The sequence below is a fragment of the Protopterus annectens genome, chromosome 9.part0, assembly GCF_019279795.1.
Source record: "Protopterus annectens isolate FY-2018-M chromosome 9.part0, PAN1.0, whole genome shotgun sequence".
Classification (NCBI taxonomy): Eukaryota; Metazoa; Chordata; order Ceratodontiformes; family Protopteridae; genus Protopterus; species Protopterus annectens.
Window position 1 is genome coordinate 621,744,893 of NC_056743.1, and position 20,053 is coordinate 621,764,945.

Genomic DNA, 20,053 nt, shown 5'->3' on the forward strand with positions numbered 1-20,053 from the left:
GCTCCTGGGTCCTGTAGTTTGTAGTGTGCTAATTACCTCTTCACTGATGATACTATGTTGTAGAAATGGACCATGAAGTGGAGAAGTGTCTAAGGACGGATGAAGATGCCATCTGCAAAGTACTGTACCTGGGCTATAACAAGTATCAGCTTGGAGAATGTAACTGAACACAGCAGAGTAGGAAAAGGGATGAGCATGGCTGCCTATTGAAATGTTGGCAATTGTAACATCAAGTGCTGACACACTGAAAAAAGACAAATCCAGAAGAAGATTGAATTTTAAACTTCTCTTTTAAACTTTTTTGAAGGGGAGGGAGCCCCCACACCCCTAAACTTACACATACCATCTCCAGGATCATTATACCTCAGCAAAAAAGGAATATTCTGAGAAATGGCAATCTCAGAGTTGGTATATATAACATTTGGTCTCCATAATTTGGGACTCGCTAATGCAGGACCAGGCATTCCAAATGGTTACTGTTGAGTCACACCTGAATTTGACTGCCAAGAACAGAGTAAGAAGGTAGTGGCAAAAGTAAGCAGAATGCTAAGAATGCTGGGAATGCTGGGAATGCTGGGATGTGTGCATACAAGGATTGACTCCAGCAGCCCAGAGGTAATATTCCTTTACTGCCAGGTGCTAGTCAGGGTGCAGTTTGGACACTGTCTAGAGGCCTAAAAGCTATTCAAGGAGACAGCAGTCTACTGAAAGGAATCCAGAGTTAAGTTTCCAGAAGGATGAGTGGCATGGATGGAAAGGATGTGATAAGAGAACACATGGATTTCTAAACACAACTGCATCTGTAAATATAAGGATGTAAGCTACCTTGTAGCTCATTTGCTAGATGTTATGCGTACTGTAAATTCCCTGTAAATATTATTGTCACTGTAAATTCCCTGTAAATATTATTGTCACTGTGAATTCCCTGTAAATATTATTGTCATCTGTAAAGAATAATAATACTAATTTATACACTTAGCATTGTTGCTCTAACAACTTTAACTTCTCAAGAAAGTATGTAAACTGATTTTGAGGTGCTACAATTTTCTAGTATTTTGATGTCTAATAATTTCATTCTACCCATTAGATATGTATGTGGTAAATGTATACAATTACAGGTAGGTCTATCATTTATACCACTGCAAACCTATTTATATCTGTGGCTTTCCTTCACTGTAAATGTCCATGTTTTGCATGTGACTTTCCTGTGTATGACACATGTATTGACTATTTCTCATAATCATTGTTTTTATTTATCATTGCTTGTTAGCCCAGGGTGTGATTGAAAATGTTTCTTGAACCAGTTCACTTACTTGGATAACACTGGATGGATTAATATATATGGAAGTATATAAGGGGTAGAGGAAGTAGATGATGCAGACCAAAAGCCCTAAATCTTTACAGAGTGTCATGGGCCCTGTAAATGAACTACTGTTGTGCATTCTGGCAGTTTTTGGTCTGATTTAGGCTCCCCCACTATCCACCAATATAAACTAAAGGCATTATCTTAATATAGCTAATAGTATTTTCTTTCCCCAGCTAATCTTAAGAATTTGCTTGTTATCAAACAGTAAAATAGAAAAAAAAACGGCTTCAGAAAGCAATCAGTAGTTTTAAAGTGCATAAAGCGCTTTTCGTTTAATAAAATCAAACTTCTTCACATGCAAACATTCAAGGTACAAGGTTCAGTTAAATAAAATACCAGGAAGTGCTTGAGCCTGTCAGCTCACATGCTGTGATGACATCAGCAACAATAGCTAACCCTTCCTGTTCTACACACTATGAAAAAATAGTGTTTAAAACAATGCTGACAACCATGAACAAGGAAGATTGAAGCTATGGTTTAAAAATAAAGTATGCTGGTGGGTATACTTTAAACAACAAAAACAAATCAATATATGAAATAATAATGTTACCTATAAGGAATTACTATTACACTGCTGAAATTCTACACTACAAACTTTTTTTACTACAACATTTCATACTGATTCATAGCTAATCGCCTAGCCCAGAAAAATAACTCAGCTGGCAGTCTGAGAAATAAATTTAGGCACCATTAATAGTGACTAAAATTACCATGCAGGAAATTAACTTGATGTTGGGTACATAATTTTAACTAGCTATGATGACCATACTACTAAATCTATAGCATTCATACTATGCTATGCCATTCATTTAATTCCACAATATGGCATTCATTATATAAAAATAATATAAAAAAAAATATTAAAAATACAGAATCTAACTATGACCTTTAAGGAGAATTAAGGCTGAATATCCTGGTATCACGTTTACTAACGTAGGTTACTATTAGAGATGAATATTATTCATGATAGTAATATAAAATTAATATAAAAATAACTTTTTGTGTCACATAGCTAGAAGGGAGATTCTGTCATCTAGTTAAACATTTCAATTTAAGTAGACATCTAATTGAGCACATATCATTAATACCTGGGTAATAGTATGCTTTGAGGTGAATTTGTCAGTAAAGTTCAAGTTCTTCAAGTCTTAGGGAGATGAGGCCACCCCTAATGTCCTGTTTGACATGGTCAATAATCTTGAACTTAAATTTATGGTTTGGAAATATTCCTACATGTTTATCCAATGCATTCTCCATTTTCTTTTTATTGATAGCATACTGGTGTTCGTACACTCGCTCCTGGAGCTTACGCTCAGTCTTGCCTATATAAAATACTCAGCAAGACTGGCACTTCGCTAAATATACTACTAATTTGGTATTACAATTGTATCTTTCTTTTAATCTAAAGACATGGTCGTTCACCTCAAATGTGTTTCCTACCTCAATGAGTTTACAAAAGTTGCAGGATTCACACTTAAGCATCCGGGGAGTCTTCACAGATTGGGGTCTGCTAGATTCCAAGAGGTTCTTGCATGGTAATTTTAGTCACTGTTAATGGTGCCTAAATTTATTTCTCAGACTGCCAGCTGAGTTATTTTTCTGGGCTAGGCGATTAGCTATGAACCAGTATGAAATGTTGTAAAAAAAGTTTGTAGTGCAGAATTTCAGCAGTGTAATACTAATTCCTTATAGGTAACCTTATTATTTCATATATTTATTTGTTTTTGTTGTTTAAAGTATACCCATCAGCATACTTTATTTTTCAACTATATCTTCAATCTTCCTTGTTCATGGTTGTCAGCATTGGTTTAGTTTTAAACTGTATTTTTTCATAGTGAGTAGAACAGGAAGGGTTAGCTATTATTGCTGATGTCATCACAGCATGTGAGCTGACAGGCTCAAGCACTTCCTGGTATTTTATTTAACTGAAACTTGTACCTTAAATGTTTGCATCTGAAGAAGTTTGATTTTATTAAACGAAAAGCACTTTATGCACTTTAAAACTACTGGTCGCTTTCTGAAGCCATTTCTTTTCTATTTTAGTAGTTTATTTTGTGTTTTTTCAGCTTGGTTTATGTGTTATGGCATCAGGAAGCACAGGAAGTCCGAGATTATTCACTCAAACAAGATAGAGTATAAAACTGTGAACTGACAGTTTTGATTGAAGCTATGGCAAAACAGATGTAATTACTAGCATCACGTCTGGAATCTTTAGACAACCAGCAGCGTGAACTACATGAGTCGGTGTCATTGTCTAATACAGTGCTTACACTGCATGAGCAGGATGGAAGGAATGTGCAGGCAACAACTAGACCTAATTCAAATGCAGCAGACAACAACTTACAACCTAATGGTGCACAACAACAAAGTGTTACCAACAACTTGCAATGCTCATTACTTCAACTAGGAACAAACCGAGAGTACTAAGGAAGTTGCATGAGTGTTCAGCATGACATTCATACCTGGGGCTTATTGGGGCTCCCATCCTGACGGATTGGCTAAATGGAAATTTCTCCTTTTCTATGGAAGTTCACAATCTACCATGGGGGCAACCGGCTGGAGGTAATGTTAATCTCAATAACAGTATTGTTGACATGCTGAAAGGTTTTGATTCTAAACTTGTCAAACTTAAAAAATTACAACTAGAAATTCATACTTTAAGGAATGTTTGCAACAACGTATAGTACCAAAAGGCCTTAGGAGATTCCAGTATCTAATAGGCTTAGTGAATCACTCTGTTTTTCATTTAGAACTACTACAATTATATGATAAACAGGGATTTGAACTTTTAGAACTCATGATAAAATATTATCTTTCATGGGTTGAAACCATCTTAAAAAAAGTGACTGATTTAAATCACAAAATTAAAGCGCACTTAGATTTCAACAGGTACCAATATGATTATACAAGATCTTTTACCAGCATCGAAGAGTACCTCAATAAATTGAAATCTACTAAGGTTAAAAAATTGCAAAGAGTTTGCTTATCCTATGGCAAATATATGGTGCATCCAAGTCCACTGATATCACAAACAGGGGCATTTAACAACAATAACACTGCCTGTATGTAAGGCCCTTCTTGGGTGGGTGATCTCGACACTTAAGCTTTAACCTTGATCAACAAATGAACTCTCAGACCCCCTGCCAGGAGAATATGACCGAGTCTTTCTAGACTACGACATTATACATACTAACAGAAAAAACAAAAGAGGTGGTGGTGTTGCTCTACTCTTTAAAAACCATCCCCCTGTAGAACTTAAAAATGCAGAAATAATATTTGCCAAACTAAGTATCCACCCCAATAAACATGTACATAATATATATATATATATATATATATATATATATATATATATATATATATATATATATATTTGTGTGTGTGTGTGTGTATGTATAAAATAGGTCTCTAAATGCCACCAGGGGATAATATCCCAAAGCTAGAAAACATCCTACATTGATGTAGCAATAATCTACCCCAGGAAACACTTATAATGGGTGACCTTAATATAGACTGGTCAGATTGCATATCTCCAAACCCCAAAAACTATATTAACCTGCATAGCTTCTCGCAACTGATCCAAGCACCTACCAGAATTAATAAATCCTCCAGCAAACATTCCACTCTAGACTGGGTGTTAACAAACACGCCTGCCATCTACCCTTACTCAGGTTGTCAGCCAGACAGCCTCAGTGATCATTATCCCACTTATTTGGTCAAAAAAAGAACTAACCCAACTAAACAACCTATTCTCCTACAAATAATAAACAAAAAACAACTTAACCCCAACAAACTTGTAGAAATACTTAAATGTTGTAATTGGACACCATTAAAACAGCTACCACTTCAAGACGCTGTTAATTACTTCAACACTATCTTCCTCTCTGTTCTAAACTCTCAAGTGCCCAGTAGATACATACATGTTAAATCTAACTATGCCCCATGGCAAAAAAAGAAACACTACAACTTCTCAGACTTAGAGATAAGGCTTGGTCTACCTGGAAATCAAATAAGTCCCAAATCACACTACAAACTTATCAGGAACTCAGACCCAAAGCTAAGAAACAAATTAAAATAGATAAAGTCAACTACTACATCACAATACAAGCCAGGCACCACAAAAACCCACAAAAATTCTGGTCCACTATGAATAATATCCTTCTACCAGGCAGAACAGGAACATTCACCCCCCCCAGCACTACCAACAATTCAGACAGTATTGCTACTCAATTTAACAAATATTTTACAGAAACCATCCTAGAACTAGCCAAAAATCAAACACCCTCAACAACCAAACCCTCCATCCCCACAACAAACACTTCACCAATATTCTCTCTTCAACCAGTAGCAACTGACACTATTAAAAACCTGCTGAAAAAATTAAAGACCACTAGACTACCCATAGACGGTCTACCTGCTGAATAATTACAGTTAACAGCAGAAGGTATAGCATACCCCATATCATTACTAATCAATAGATCCATAGCTGAACATCAGGTCCCTCCCATCTGGAAAACCTCTACATAAAGGCAGCCCATCAACTGAACTAAATAACTATAGACCAATTGCAATATTGTCTACACTATCTAAAATTCTGGAAAGGGTAATTCATAAGCAGGTTACTGACTACCTACTTACTAAAAAACTCCTAACTAATACCCAACATGGTTTTAGATCATACTATAGCACAACCACCACACTGTCTGTTACTAATAGTGTCAACTTCCACAGGACCAATAATAACTACGTCTCTTCTATCTTCCTAGACCTGTCAAAAGCCTTTGATATGGTCTCTCATACTAACCTACTTAATACCCTCGCTGACCTACATTTCTCAAACTCCACACTTGCATGGTTCCAAGACTACCTCACAGGATGGCAACAAGCAGTCTCTTGGCAACAAACTCTATCACCCCTACTAGCAGTCACCCTTGGAGTGCATCAAGGGTCTATCTTAGGCCCACTTCTATTCTCTCTATTTACTAAAAACCTCCATCTAGCAACCACGCATGCATCACTTATCCAATATGCAGACGACTCCACAGTGATTTGTTCTCCACCCTCTCTGTTTGATCTTCAGACTCTAATGCAAAAAGGCTTTCATGAAGTACAGGCATGGCTTACAAATGCTAATCTAATCTTAAACCCTAAAAAAAAAAAAAAAAAACTAACTATTGGTCTTCCTCCCTCATAAAGCTGTTCCCCCTTCTAACGCATTCTTCATTGCCTCAACTAGCAAAACCATCATCACCTCATCACCACACATGAAACGTTTAGGAGTAGAAATCAACTGCAAACTTAAATTTGATATTCACATTTCCGAGACAGTTAAAAAGGTACATAAAAAACTTGGTACTCTATACAGGAATAAAGACTACTTTACCAAAAATACCAAAATAGCTATTGCCCAAACACACTTAATCTCCACCTTATTGTATGCTGCCCCCATTCTCACTAATCTCAACAAATCTGAATTACAAAAACTTGAATCCTGCTATAATAAAATTGTAAGATATGCTACAAATTTGCCAGCTAGATCACATCACTGCCTCACACTCAAGCAACTCAGCTGATTAGAGCTTCCCCAACTCCTATACCATACACAGCTAACAATGACCCACAAAATCTGTTCAGATCCAGAAAAAATACCTGCCTTGCAAACTCTTCTTGAACCCTATGTTACCAACAGACCACTACAATCCACCAATAAACAACAAATAAAAACCCATTTATCCAAAAGCCAAGCAGGGGATTCCCTATTTGCAAACTACATAGGTAAAATCTGGAATGAACTGCTTATAAGCATGATCTCCATAACATCCATACCACTATTCAGCATAAGCCTAAAAATAAGTCACTCTGCCCCTGGCTGACAGATAGCAACTCACTCTCTACTGTCTCCTCTACAACTCTTCCTGGCTAATTAAATACACAAAAACTATGATTATTTTATAACATCATAATGTAACCTACCTTCTAAACAACAATTTCTTCATTGATACCTAAATTCATCTGAAATACACTATGGGATTTTGCATATACTACAATCTTATTCTCTGACTGCCTAAATTCCTCATGCCTGTATAACATTCCTGTGATTTCCTATTGGAATGTATAGCACATGTTGGCGTAGCACACTGTATACCATTGTATTGTATATACGACTGTTACTTGCCCTTTTATTGATTTGTATTAGTCACATTCAGGTTATTACATGCAACTACTGCCAATTGGCCTTTTATGTCTTGTATTGGTCCCATATTGTTATTTATATTTGGTATGTCTATGTAGGTTAGGTATCTGATGAAGTTATTGTGATGAAAACGTATGTGGATTAACTTTACAGATTTATTGTGCTGTTGCTTGTGCTTTGAAATTTAATTTGCTGTGCTGCTGTTTTAGCTTGCTGTGGATTGTTTTTGTGCTTGTTCATTAAAGCAGTTGCCCGTTTTGCTGAGCTCCTGTGTGCCTTATTTTAGGTTTACTAGTTTTTATCTTGGGCACTCAGACCACTGGTTTGGTTTATATGTCTATGTACTAACTGGAGCTTTTCTCCCTTGGCCTCCACTGAAAAAGGACATGTGTCCAGTTGGACTTTCCCGATAAACAAATTTGAACTAAATAAAATAAATACAAGAATGGGTAGACAGGGAATCCACAGAGCTATTCAAGATGGAGTTAGACAGGGAATCCACAGAGCCATTCAAGATGGAGTTAGACAGGGAATCTACAGAGCCATTCAAGATGGTATGAGACAGATGGAGAAGGGGGAAGGGGGAGAATGGAAATAATAAAATGCCACACTCACTTAAACACAGCCCATACTACTTTGTGTTTGAACGAACAGGTTTCCTTCTGCCATCAAGCTAATGCAATGTACTGCAATTATATCTTCCCTTAGCTTATTTTCTGTCATTTTGACTATACAAGATTCATGCCTGTGTGGTCTCTCAATGTCTGACCTCAAAGCTTTTGGAAATTCAATATTTGTATACTGTGTCTGGACCAGAAATTTTCAGCAGTCAAGTGGCTGAGACAAATATGTTATGTATGACCTGTCTAAGGGGCTTTTGGTATGTGCATTCTACAATTTGTTAGAAAGCTTGTTGATTACCTTAAAAAAAGTTTCCTATTGCTTCATTTTATATAGTTGGCCATTCATCTCACAGTATTCTATAAACTCCCATTATACTAGAATGGGAGGTAACAAACTCACCTGCAAGAGTCTTTTAAACTTCTTAACTTTGCCACTCTGGGCTAAATTATTTGAAAATGGAATATCCCCAAAATATATGTTATTATATTTATATACAATTATTTGTTCCATATGTTATATAACCATTTGATGAGCTACAATCCTTAAGGAAGGCCGGTTGCCATAACTTATATCAGAATTTCTTAGCAACAATAAACATATATCAAATTAGTTTTTAACATTAATCAATGAGGAGTATTTCTTAAACTTTTTACGAAGTCAGTTCCAAAATATGGGCAGAAATACATGGGCAAAGTATAAAACTGATTCATACTTTATTTGAAAACAAAATATGAGTTTTGTAACGTAAACGTCTTTTAAAAAAATACTAATATTAATTTTTAGCAAGTGATGATTTCACCTAGTCTTAGTTCCCCGTGTTATGTGCTTCAATTACAAACTTTCAAATAAAACTGATTTATGCTTTACTTTGAAAACGGAACAGAGACCACCCCTCATGAGTCTACATGCCACTAAGAGTAGTAACAGATCCTGCAGTTTTTCTGAATAAGTCATGCTTTCTAACACAAAGATGTTTTTTTTTTTGAGGAATCTTTAGTCCTTTTCTATACTGAATTGTATATTTATTTTATATTCAGACCTATGCATATCCAGTATCACTTTGTTAAGGAAACTTTTGTCTCTGAAATCTGACAGAAAAAGAACTCACTGCCCCATACCATAAAACTGATCCCTCTTTTAGTTCTTTGGATATACTAAATGACTGTAGCCATTTACCCTACAATCTCTCTCATCAAACATTCTTGAAAATATGTTTAGTCTCAGTGTAGAAGCTAATCAGTTACAGGATCATCCTCTATGCTGAACATGGGTTTATGCTAAATCATACAGCAACAGCACTTCTTTATGTCATGGTATACATCGGTAATCTGTTAGATCAAGGTAAAATTATTGGTTTCATGCTGTAAAGATAGATACATCTCCCAGAGACTGCTACTTCTCTGGAACAAGCTTCCAATTCACATGAAACAGAGCCCCCCTACCTGATCCTCTTCAAATGTATCCTAGATCAATGGATGGATGACAGTAAATTCACTCCTGGGGTCGCACACGTACCTTCTGGACAGAGGAAATCAGTATTAACTACCATAGACCTTTACCTCTGTGAACATCACTCAGCTTACCACCACCAATTAGGTCATCTTGGGATAAATATGGCTAGGCTTGTAAGGACTCTAAGGTCATTGGTCTAGTAACCTTCTATGAACTTATGAAACACACTGGTACATGCATGCCGCTCCTATGTCGTGACTTAGTCTGCTCCCATGAGGAACAGCAGTCTGTCTGTGTGCTCTCAGACTTTCATCACCAATATGTCAAATGGTTAGTACTTTATTTGGAATTCTATTCCTACTGGCACAGTCCATACCAGCTGCATGAACCCCTTGTGTACAAGACCTCAATCAACTATAACTGTCTTTTCTGTGGATCCTGGAATTTCACTATCTGCTCTTGACATATTCATATCTCCTATAAGTATAATTCTCATTTCTACTACCCCACTGTTTTATTTCATCTCCCACTCTTGGTTTGAGTCTAGGGAGAATACACTGATTTATTACTGCTCCCCCCTCCTCTATGTTAACCATAAGAAAGTTTGCTCTAGGGTCTTAACCTGCCTGCTTCCACCCCCCATTATGATGTAACATTATTCCTCCTTTCTAACCTCACATTTGATGTTTTTCATGCATGGTATACAAAAGTATTAATCAACTGCAGATCACTGACAAGGCTGGCCACTGAAAATTTGCACAGACATAACAATAATAATGAACATGACATGCAAACAATGTTATCAACAGATTTAAAATAACATATTTTATTTTATTGAAGAAGCCACACTACAATAAGACTAGGCTCAAAATAAAATAGTGCAAATATAAAAGAAAAAAATATATTTTTTCTGTTCAAAATTAATTAGAAATTCTATTTTTGAAAAACAAAAACATTTTGGACAAGTTGGTATGTGTGAGTTGTGTGCTGAACATCCATGGCAGCATGACATGCCCCATGAATCTTATTTATCTTTACCCACATTGTTTGGGAGTGGGATATCAACATTTTAACCCTGCTCAACAAGGTTGCCAGCCTGGCAAAAATAGGTACACAAATGATGAGCAGGTCAGAGAGCTGCTATAGGCACATACAGACCATACTTCTTAGATTGCTTTTGGTGGCAGTCATGCCCGCTATGTGCCACCACATGTCTCCACCCTCTCTCTGGGGGGGGGTGCTAGCAGATAAAGCCTCTTCATTCTACTCTCTCCCTATGGCACCTCCAGTAGGATGCCAAACCACTAATCGAACTCACATAATCTGAGTTACAGTCAGGAATCTGTCCCTCTGTGACAGTGAAGCTGGTGGGTTTATGCAGTTTATGGGGAAAAACAACATTTTATTTACCTTTGTGGTTTTCATATGACTTTCAAGTGAATTCTAGAGGGAGGTTTGAAGAGGAGCTTGATATTGCACAGAACATGTAAACATTGTTATATCTCTTGTGAAGTAGTCAAAATTCATGTTTATTAAATATAAGCCACATAAGTTAGGACAGGGTGTTGCAAAATAAAAAATGTTAATGAAAAAAGAGAGTAACAGAGATAAAAGTAAGCTTTCCTTCCCCACTGCTTTAAAAATACTTATAACCCTTTGCAAATCAACAAACGTTAGCACACTAGTGTTTTGTGTCATCCCAAATTACTCCATATCGATGCTGTGCACAACTTCCTCGACAAGCTCCAGTTCCAGTGGTGTGACGCTCTCAGATGTGATGGCTGTAGTGCCCCTCTTGTATTGATATTTTCCTTGCCTGCAAAGAGTGAGTACCAGAGTTAGGTTAGTTCAGACAAAAGCAGTAAAGCAATAACAATATCCCAAAGGTTATTTATTGAGTACATACATACATTCATACGTACATTCATGCGGGGTGGCCACGGTGGTGCAGTGGTTAGCATTGTCGCCTCACAGCAAGAGGTTCTCTGGTTCAATTCTCAGCTGGGCTGCCTTCTATGTGGAGTCTACATTCCCTCCTTGAGGTCAAGTGGGTTTCCTCCTGGTGTTCTGGTTTCCTTCCACATTCCAAAGACATGCAGTAGGTGGATTGGACACTCCAAATTGGCCGTAGGTGAGAGTCTATGCATGAGTGAGTGGTGCATGGGAACTGCCATAGCAGGGCTAGCCACCTGGTGGTGTAAACCTTGGCTCATGATGATTGTCACTGTGGAAGTGACACCATGTCCCCATGTGCAAAATGGGAAAAGGGTTTGAGGGTGGATGGATGGATGTACATTCATACAAGCATGCATATATACAATTTTGAATATGTGTATATACATTCATTTCAATGGCATTGTGTGCAGACCAGCTATGTCTTTTTGACACTTTCCCAAGATGTCTTGGAAGAAATCCATCAAGATATTAGAAGAAAGATTAAATACTATTTAACAGTAATGGCATTTTAACTGCTACTACTCTCCACTTGCATATGGCCCACACTAGTGGGTGGTAGCTCCAAGGCCTGAACAGAGACAAAAAAAAAAAAGAAAAGAAACATATTTCGGGCTCTACAAAAAGACAGAATAGCAGCTTTTGTTGTTTAAACTATTTGAGAAATCCTACAGATCTATAAACTGTTATGACCTCTCCTTACAAGATTACATGATCATCTTGATGGAAAATGAGAAATCTAAGCACAGGAAGTAGTTAGTCTTTCTTTTGAATTTTAGACTTTTTCTCTACTACTGCTACAAGGCTAATCGACCTGATGGTGCTGGCTTTATTTTATGGCCACATCCATGAAGTGGGACATTTGTAATCTTGTTGTATTACTGGCATGGGGTTGATAGGCCCATAGCTACTGAGAGCATCTTATGGTCATATCTACTCAGCAGGATGATGTTGACTTATTACCGCTTAGGAGGTGTTAAGCATTAATTGAGAACTAACTAACTAAAATGTGCTGCTGAGAATTTTACAAAATCAATGGTAGTAGAGGCAACAAGCAAGAAACCTAGTATGTGAAGTAGTACTTTATCATAAACAACACTGCCCACTGAATGCAAGAACCCACAACAAATTGGAACACACCTTGTTTAATATTAACATCTTGGTAGAATATCAATATCTTCTACCAAGTAACTCATAATATCTCTTATATCCCATCATGTTACATTCATGATCACAGATAAAAATAGTCAGTAAAAAGTTGTATAGTAAACACAACAGTTAAAAAAGAAAAAGAAAAATCTGTTTTAATTTTTCCATTTTCCAAAGTTTGCCAGTTCAAAGTTACATTAAAAAGTAGCTGAGCTGAGGGTAATATATGTAGCTATCCTCCACAATAAAGACTGGTGTTCATATGTTTCTGGATGTAAAGCCTTTCAACAGCTCTTTGGCCTCCTAGATCCATTCTTCTGCTCTCCATCTTGTTTTTGTTGGGCATCTAAACAATTTCTAGAATAAATTTGGGATCATGTGGGAGTAACATGTCTAAGGATGGGAACATACATGAAGGTTATCTGTCATTTGCCACAAAACAAACACTCAGCAATGCAGACAATAATATTTTATAATTCAATCTAAAATAATTTGTAAGGGAATACCAAATTAATTGTATGGTTAAAATGTATGCATGGGCTCAAGAGGAAGGAAGTTAGCAGTTTTGTAGAAGACAGTTTTGAAAATAAGAATGCAGCTAGGTAAGGGTATCATTGGATACCTTCTCTCCATGTTATATCAATGCATTTGTTATAAAAGTGATAGTTGATAGCAGATGATTCAGTGAGGAAAGATGGAATATATTTACTTTGGCAAACTTGACATCCTAGTGAAAACCAAGAAAGAAATGATCTTCGATGAATCTGGAAGAAGGAGAATAATTAGTGAGTAAAAGGATGTTTGAAAGAATGTATGTAAGAGACAGAACTATGAAAAATGTTAGAAATAACATTTATCCTATTGTTATAAACATAATTTGCATATATGAATAGTATGGAATTGTACTAGGAAGCAAAAATTAGACCACACAGAAAGAATTGTTTAGAGACTGAGTGGTTTATAGATTGGCAGGTCATTTTCTAGAAAAAAAATAGAAGGTGATGATTTCATGGACTCATAATAGAAGAGCAATCCCTGGTGTATTGAAACTCATAACATCATAAATAACATGTCTGATATGCATAATGTCACAAACCCAAATGTGAGCAACAAAATACTTTATACATATATATATATATATATATATATATATATATATATATATATATGTATATATATATATATATATATATATATATATATATATATATATATATATATATGTATATATATATATATATATATATATATATATATATCCATATATATATATATATATATTTTTTTTTTTTCCCCATGGGGTCCTTCCTCTGTGTACCCTTGTTCCAATATCTAAATATTATATTTTAGAAGATACACAAATTTAGATAAAAGGGAAACATACTTTTATATTTAGTTCACACACACACACACACACACACACACACACACACACATATATATATATATATATATATATATATATATATTTTTTTTTTTTTTCCCAATAGGGTCCTTTCTCTGTGTACCCTTGTTCCAATATCTAAATATTATACTTTAGAAGTTACACAAATTTAGATAAAAGGCAAACATACTTTTATATTTAGTTCACACACACACACACATATATATATATATATATATATATATATATATATATATATATATATATATATATATTTTTTTTTTTTTCCGCATGGGGCCCTTCCTCTGTGTATCCTTGTTCCAATATCTAAATATTATACTTTAGAAGTTACACACATTTAGATAAAAGGGAAACACACTTTTATATTTAGTTCACACACACACACACACACACACACACATATATATATATATATATATATATATATATATATATATATATATTTTTTTTTTTCATGGGGGTTCTTCCTCTGTGTACCCTTGTTCCAATATCTAAATATTATACTTTAGAAGTTACACAAATTTAGATAAAGGGGAAACATACTTTTATATTTAGTTCACACACACACACACACACACACACACACATATATATATATATATATATATATATATATATATATATATATATATATTTTTTTCATGGGGGTTCTTCCTCTGTGTACCCTTGTTCCAGTATCTAAATATTATACTTTAGAAGTTACACAAATTTAGATAAAAGGGAAACATACTTTTATATTTAGTTCACACACACACACACACACACACATATATATATATATATATATATATATATATATATATATATATATATATATATGCATTTTTTTCATGGGGGTTCTTCCTCTGTGTACACAAATTTAGATAAAGGGGAAACACACTTTTATGTTTAGTTCACACATATATATATATATATATATATATATATATATATATATATATACGTATTTTTTTCATGGGGGTTCTTCCTCTGTGTACACAAATTTAGATAAAGGGGAAACACACTTTTATATTTAGTTCATATATATATATATATATATATATATATATATATATATATATATATATATTTTTTTTTCATGGGGGTTCTTCCTCTGTGTACACAAATTTAGATAAAGGGGAAACACACTTTTATATTTAGTTCACACATATATATATATATATATATATATATATATATATATATATATATGTGTATTTTTTTTCATGGGGGTTCTTCCTCTGTGTACACAAATTTAGATAAAGGGGAAACACACTTTTATATTTAGTTCACATATATATATATATATATATATATATATATATATATATATATATGTATTTTTTTTCATGGGGGTTCTTCCTCTGTGTACACAAATTTAGATAAAGGGGAAACACACTTTTATATTTAGTTCACATAGGCTGAGCAAGAATAAAGCATTCAAAAATAATTAGAATTATGCCATAGCGACACAAAGCAGCATAGACAGATACTCAAAAATAAGCATAGAAGAAAGTTTTTATTATTAGAACCCAGATGACTAAAAGGCAAGGAAGTTTATTTGCAGACGTTTTATTTTTTATGTTTTTTTTATTTTATTTCTTGTAAGAAATGCAATAAATGAGAAGTAGCAGTTGCCCTGCTAATGTTCTGGTAAGAGTACAACTAGCATACCTGGAAGAATACTGACTGGACAGAACAATCCAAAAAGGATTCAGCCAGTTATGCCTATTTTACAGAACGAACAGTAAAATGGTAAATTCTAGGCTTCATCTCTGTATGGTTTGTTTCAAATCCTTGTTTTTCAAAAGGAAAAATGATATTGACAACTGACTTAAAAACAGGAGATACAAACGTCTTTCCTGATTAAACAGAATACTCAGTCATTGGAAAAAAATAACACTAAATTAAAAAAATAGGGACAAATGTAATAATCATCTATGGATCATTTTAAGGAACAGGGAGAGATAAGATGGTGCCTTTCTTTACTTTCTTTATTTGGGTTACCAGAATGCTGTATCTTATGCCATCGAGACACCTTATACAACTACATCTTATAAGCCAACAAGGTTTAATTCATATACAAAGTACATTATTGTAAGATTTTCATTTCTAGGCAAGGCGCTCATGTTAAAATCTGCATGGACTTATTCAACGATAAAACAAGGATCACTTTTGATAAGATGGGATACCGACTTTGCTAGTCAAAATGAGAGTAAAAGAGAAGCTTGGTATCCTTCGATAAAACTGTACAAAACTGAAGAATTAAATCCTGGCTTTTCTTTACAGATAGATATACAAACCTATTCTCATCAGAGAAAATAAACCTTTCTTTAATAACTTAGGTGAGATTATTTCTTATTTTAGACAATAATAGTGTGTCTAAAATACAGAAGATGTATTAGAAATCTAGTATGAAGTATGTAAATAATTACAAATTAAAATACTTGAAAGAGGAAAACTGATCAGTTGTGCTATAAAAGTACTATATGAGAAGTTTTTACTAGTTCTGTTTTCTGCTTGACATTTATAAGCTAAGACACCTTGGATTTTTAAAAATAAAATTAAAGTTTATTGCAAATCACTTAACCAGAAAATGTCTTTTGGTCATTCCTGAAAAGAAATGTGTGCACAGTAGGTTTACCTGGTTAGCAAATGAATGAAATACATTAAAAAACTGAGTCTGTGTCAACACTGTATTTACAGTGATTTTATATTTTTACAAGAAATCTACTCTTTTCTATCCTACTGTCTTAGACTAATTTCTTAACCCTAACAAATGTGCATTAGAAAATAATTATGTTAGTCACTCATAAGTGACTATCCCTACTTTCATTCATTTCCCCAAGCCTTTCACCATCATGTACATCCCATAAATGAGCCTCATACTTCATATACATTGGACTAGAGTTTGATTACCCTTTATCAGTCAAATACAGTATCAATAACATGATATGCCTTGCATTTTCAAGCTAAATTGAATGAAATATATTATCTTATGTACCTGCTCCCTAGAAATTAACCATCTTTTTTTTAAATCTACAGTAACTCAGTTTTAACTATGTCTTTCCATTAACCATACATTTGTTAAAACATACAATTGTGCTTCAGATATATTTAAACAAGGCAGTTCATTATATCTTCTTGTATCAAAATAAAAAAGAAAGAAAAAAGTCATAAGAGCATTACTTTATCCAAGGCTGAAATTTTACTTCTTCAGTTTCACCTCTGTTTTATTTAAAGTTATCTGCCATCTTCTGTGTCAATCTTTTGAGCACAACAGAGCCAAACATTAATGTAAGATCAATATAATGTATCTAAATCCACTTTAAATTATCTAATTACCACTTCTCATGCCTTTTCTATAACAGGCCCTTAACTATGGAACACAGTACCTTCACATATCAACCACAACATGACATCCTTCATGTCATTAAATTCATTAAGCCATTATTGTTTAAACTGGACGTATAAGAGAATTTAAGTACCTTTATCTGCACTTTTTTTTCCCAAAAATACAATATTTAAATTGATTTTAACTGTGTTGCAGGAATATTAACTGAACTGGAAGTTAGTCAGTTTTTCTGAATTTTGTTATTTGCTAGTAATTACAGGTGTGGGGGTAGCCACATTCTTTGATTTCCTGTCCTTGCCTATTTAAGTGGTACAGTGTGAAATATTTTCTGCTTAAAAACCTCAGCTTTGGCCGGCTAAGAACTAGCTGCATTCAACTGGATGTATAAGAGAATTTAATTACTTTATCCGAACTTTTTTTCCCCCAAAAATACAGTATTTAAATTGATTTTAACTGTGTGGAAGGAATATTAGCTGAACTGGAAGTTAGTCAGTGTTTGCTGAATTTTGTTATTTGCTAGTAATTACAGGTGTGGGGGTAGCCACATTATTTGATTTCCTGTCCTTGCCTATTTAAGTGGTACGGTGTGAAATATTTTCTGCTTAAAAACCACAGCTTTGGCCGGCTAAGAACTAGCTGTATTCAACTGGACGTATAAAATAATTTAAGTACCTTTATCTGCACTTTTTTTTCAAAACATACAGTATTTAAATTGATTTTAACTGTGTTGCAGGAATATTAACTGAACTGGAAGTTAGCCAGTGTTTGCTGAATTTTGTTATTTGCTAGTAATTACAAGTGTGGGGGTAGCCACATTCTTTGATTTCCTGTCCTTGCCTATTTAAGTGGTACAGTGTGAAATATTTTCTGCTTAAAAACCTCAGCTTTGGCCGGCTAAGAACTAGCTGTATTCAACTGGACGTATAAGAGAATTTAAGTACCTTTATCTGCACTTTTTTTTTCAAAAAATACAGTATTTAAATTGATTTTTAACTGTGTTGCAGGAATATTAACTGAACTGGAAGTGTTGACTCTGCTCTTCAGTTAGTTCCACCCACCCTCCCTGTTTTTGTTTTGGTGTTAATCTTAGTGGCCTTGAAACTGCCCACCCCTCTTGTAAATTTGTGTTTGGATACTCCTTCTGGGCCCATCTCATTTGCTCACTCAACTGAGTGCAGTGAGATCATATTCTGATTTCAGGCACTCCTACTGTGTACAAAGAGAGCATCTGGGAAACAGAAAAAAAAATTAAACTTGTTTCCTGCCTTTCCTGTTAAGTGGTATAGACTATTTGTAGGCTTCTGAGCCCCCAAGCCCTTCTGTGTTAGAGGAAAGCCTTCTAGCTTAGTTTTTTTTTCTTATAATTAGCCAGTTTTCTAGTTTCAGCACTCAAATCTGTTTCTTTGATCTCAACACTTGTTCAGAAAAAAAATTCATCTGCTTTTACTGTACTTGTGTTTCTACCTACTTTATTTTACTTTTGCATCATCTTAAAAGTACTCAATTGTATTTATTACTGCTTGGGGTAACTCATTCTAAGCCTTTTGGTTTAAACACTTGGGCTTCGGACCAGTTGTTTTGCACTGAGAGGGTTTGTGGTCTGTACTGTAGTGGCAGAACAGGTAGCTTACATCCTTCTAGGTTGGGAACTGCTGATTGAGGGCTCAGTGTCTGTGATTCTAAAAGTGTATTAATTCTGGTTTAAGCACTTGGGCTTTCAGGCCAGTTATTTTATATTAAGAGGGTTCGTGGTCTGCACTCTTGTGGGAGGAGAGGCTGGACTCTGCCCTTCCGAGCTGAGAATTTCTGGTTAAAGGCTTATAGTGCATGCATATCTGAACTGCTTCTTACTGAAGTTGGTGCGCCTTGTTTGCTGTGGCATAGACTGGATTCGGGCCTGCTGGATCTAGCTTTGTTTGTGTAACTTGATCACTAATCCAGGCATTCTCTAAAGTATTCAATTATATTTATTACTGCTTGGTAGCAACTTGATTAAAGTGTAGCTAGCATTCTAAGTCTTTTGGATTAAGCACTTGGGCTTCAGACCAGTTGTTTTACATTAGGAAGGTTTGTGGCATGCACTGTGGTGGCAGGACAGGTAGCTTTCATCCTTCTAAGTTGGGAACTGCTGATTGAGAGCCCAGTGTCTGTTATTCTTAAAGTGTATTAGTTCTGGTTTAAGCACTTGGGCTTCAGGCCAGTTATTTTACATTAAGAAGGTTCGTGGTCTGCACTCTTGTGGGAGAAGAGGCTGGACTCTGCCCTTCTGAGCTGGGAATTTCTGGTTAAAGATTTATAGTGCCTGAATATTTGAACTGTATCTTACTGAAATTGGTACACCTTGTTTGCTGTAGCATAGACTAGATCCAGGCCTGCTGAATCTAGCTTTGTTTATATGCTTGTTGTTTGTTTGCTTATTTCCCTGGAACGCTAATTCCACCTAATACGCGGCTTCTCAGCGCTTCTGTGGATCACTAGTGACATCTGCATTGCTTACTGTACTTATTTCCTTGTTTCACTTGAAAGAAAGTTACTGTTTGTTATTTTTGCATTTAAGTTACCTGTAACACATTGCACTTA

General features: G+C 35.0%; 1 protein-coding gene across 3 annotated transcripts in view; it reads right to left on the bottom strand.

Moving 5' to 3' along the window:
- The window catches only part of LOC122811374 (proteasome subunit beta type-7-like), a 271,817-nt gene that overhangs the window by 32,025 nt on the left and 219,739 nt on the right, over nucleotides 1-20,053 (bottom strand). For 2 of the 3 annotated variants that reach the window (XM_044083180.1, XM_044083181.1), the window contains exon 8: nucleotides 11,341-11,448. In XM_044083180.1, the coding sequence (XP_043939115.1) occupies nucleotides 11,341-11,448 (108 nt within the window). Of the gene's footprint in view, nucleotides 1-10,429; nucleotides 11,449-20,053 lie in introns of those variants that run through there. The other variant, XM_044083182.1, reaches the window with a different exon arrangement.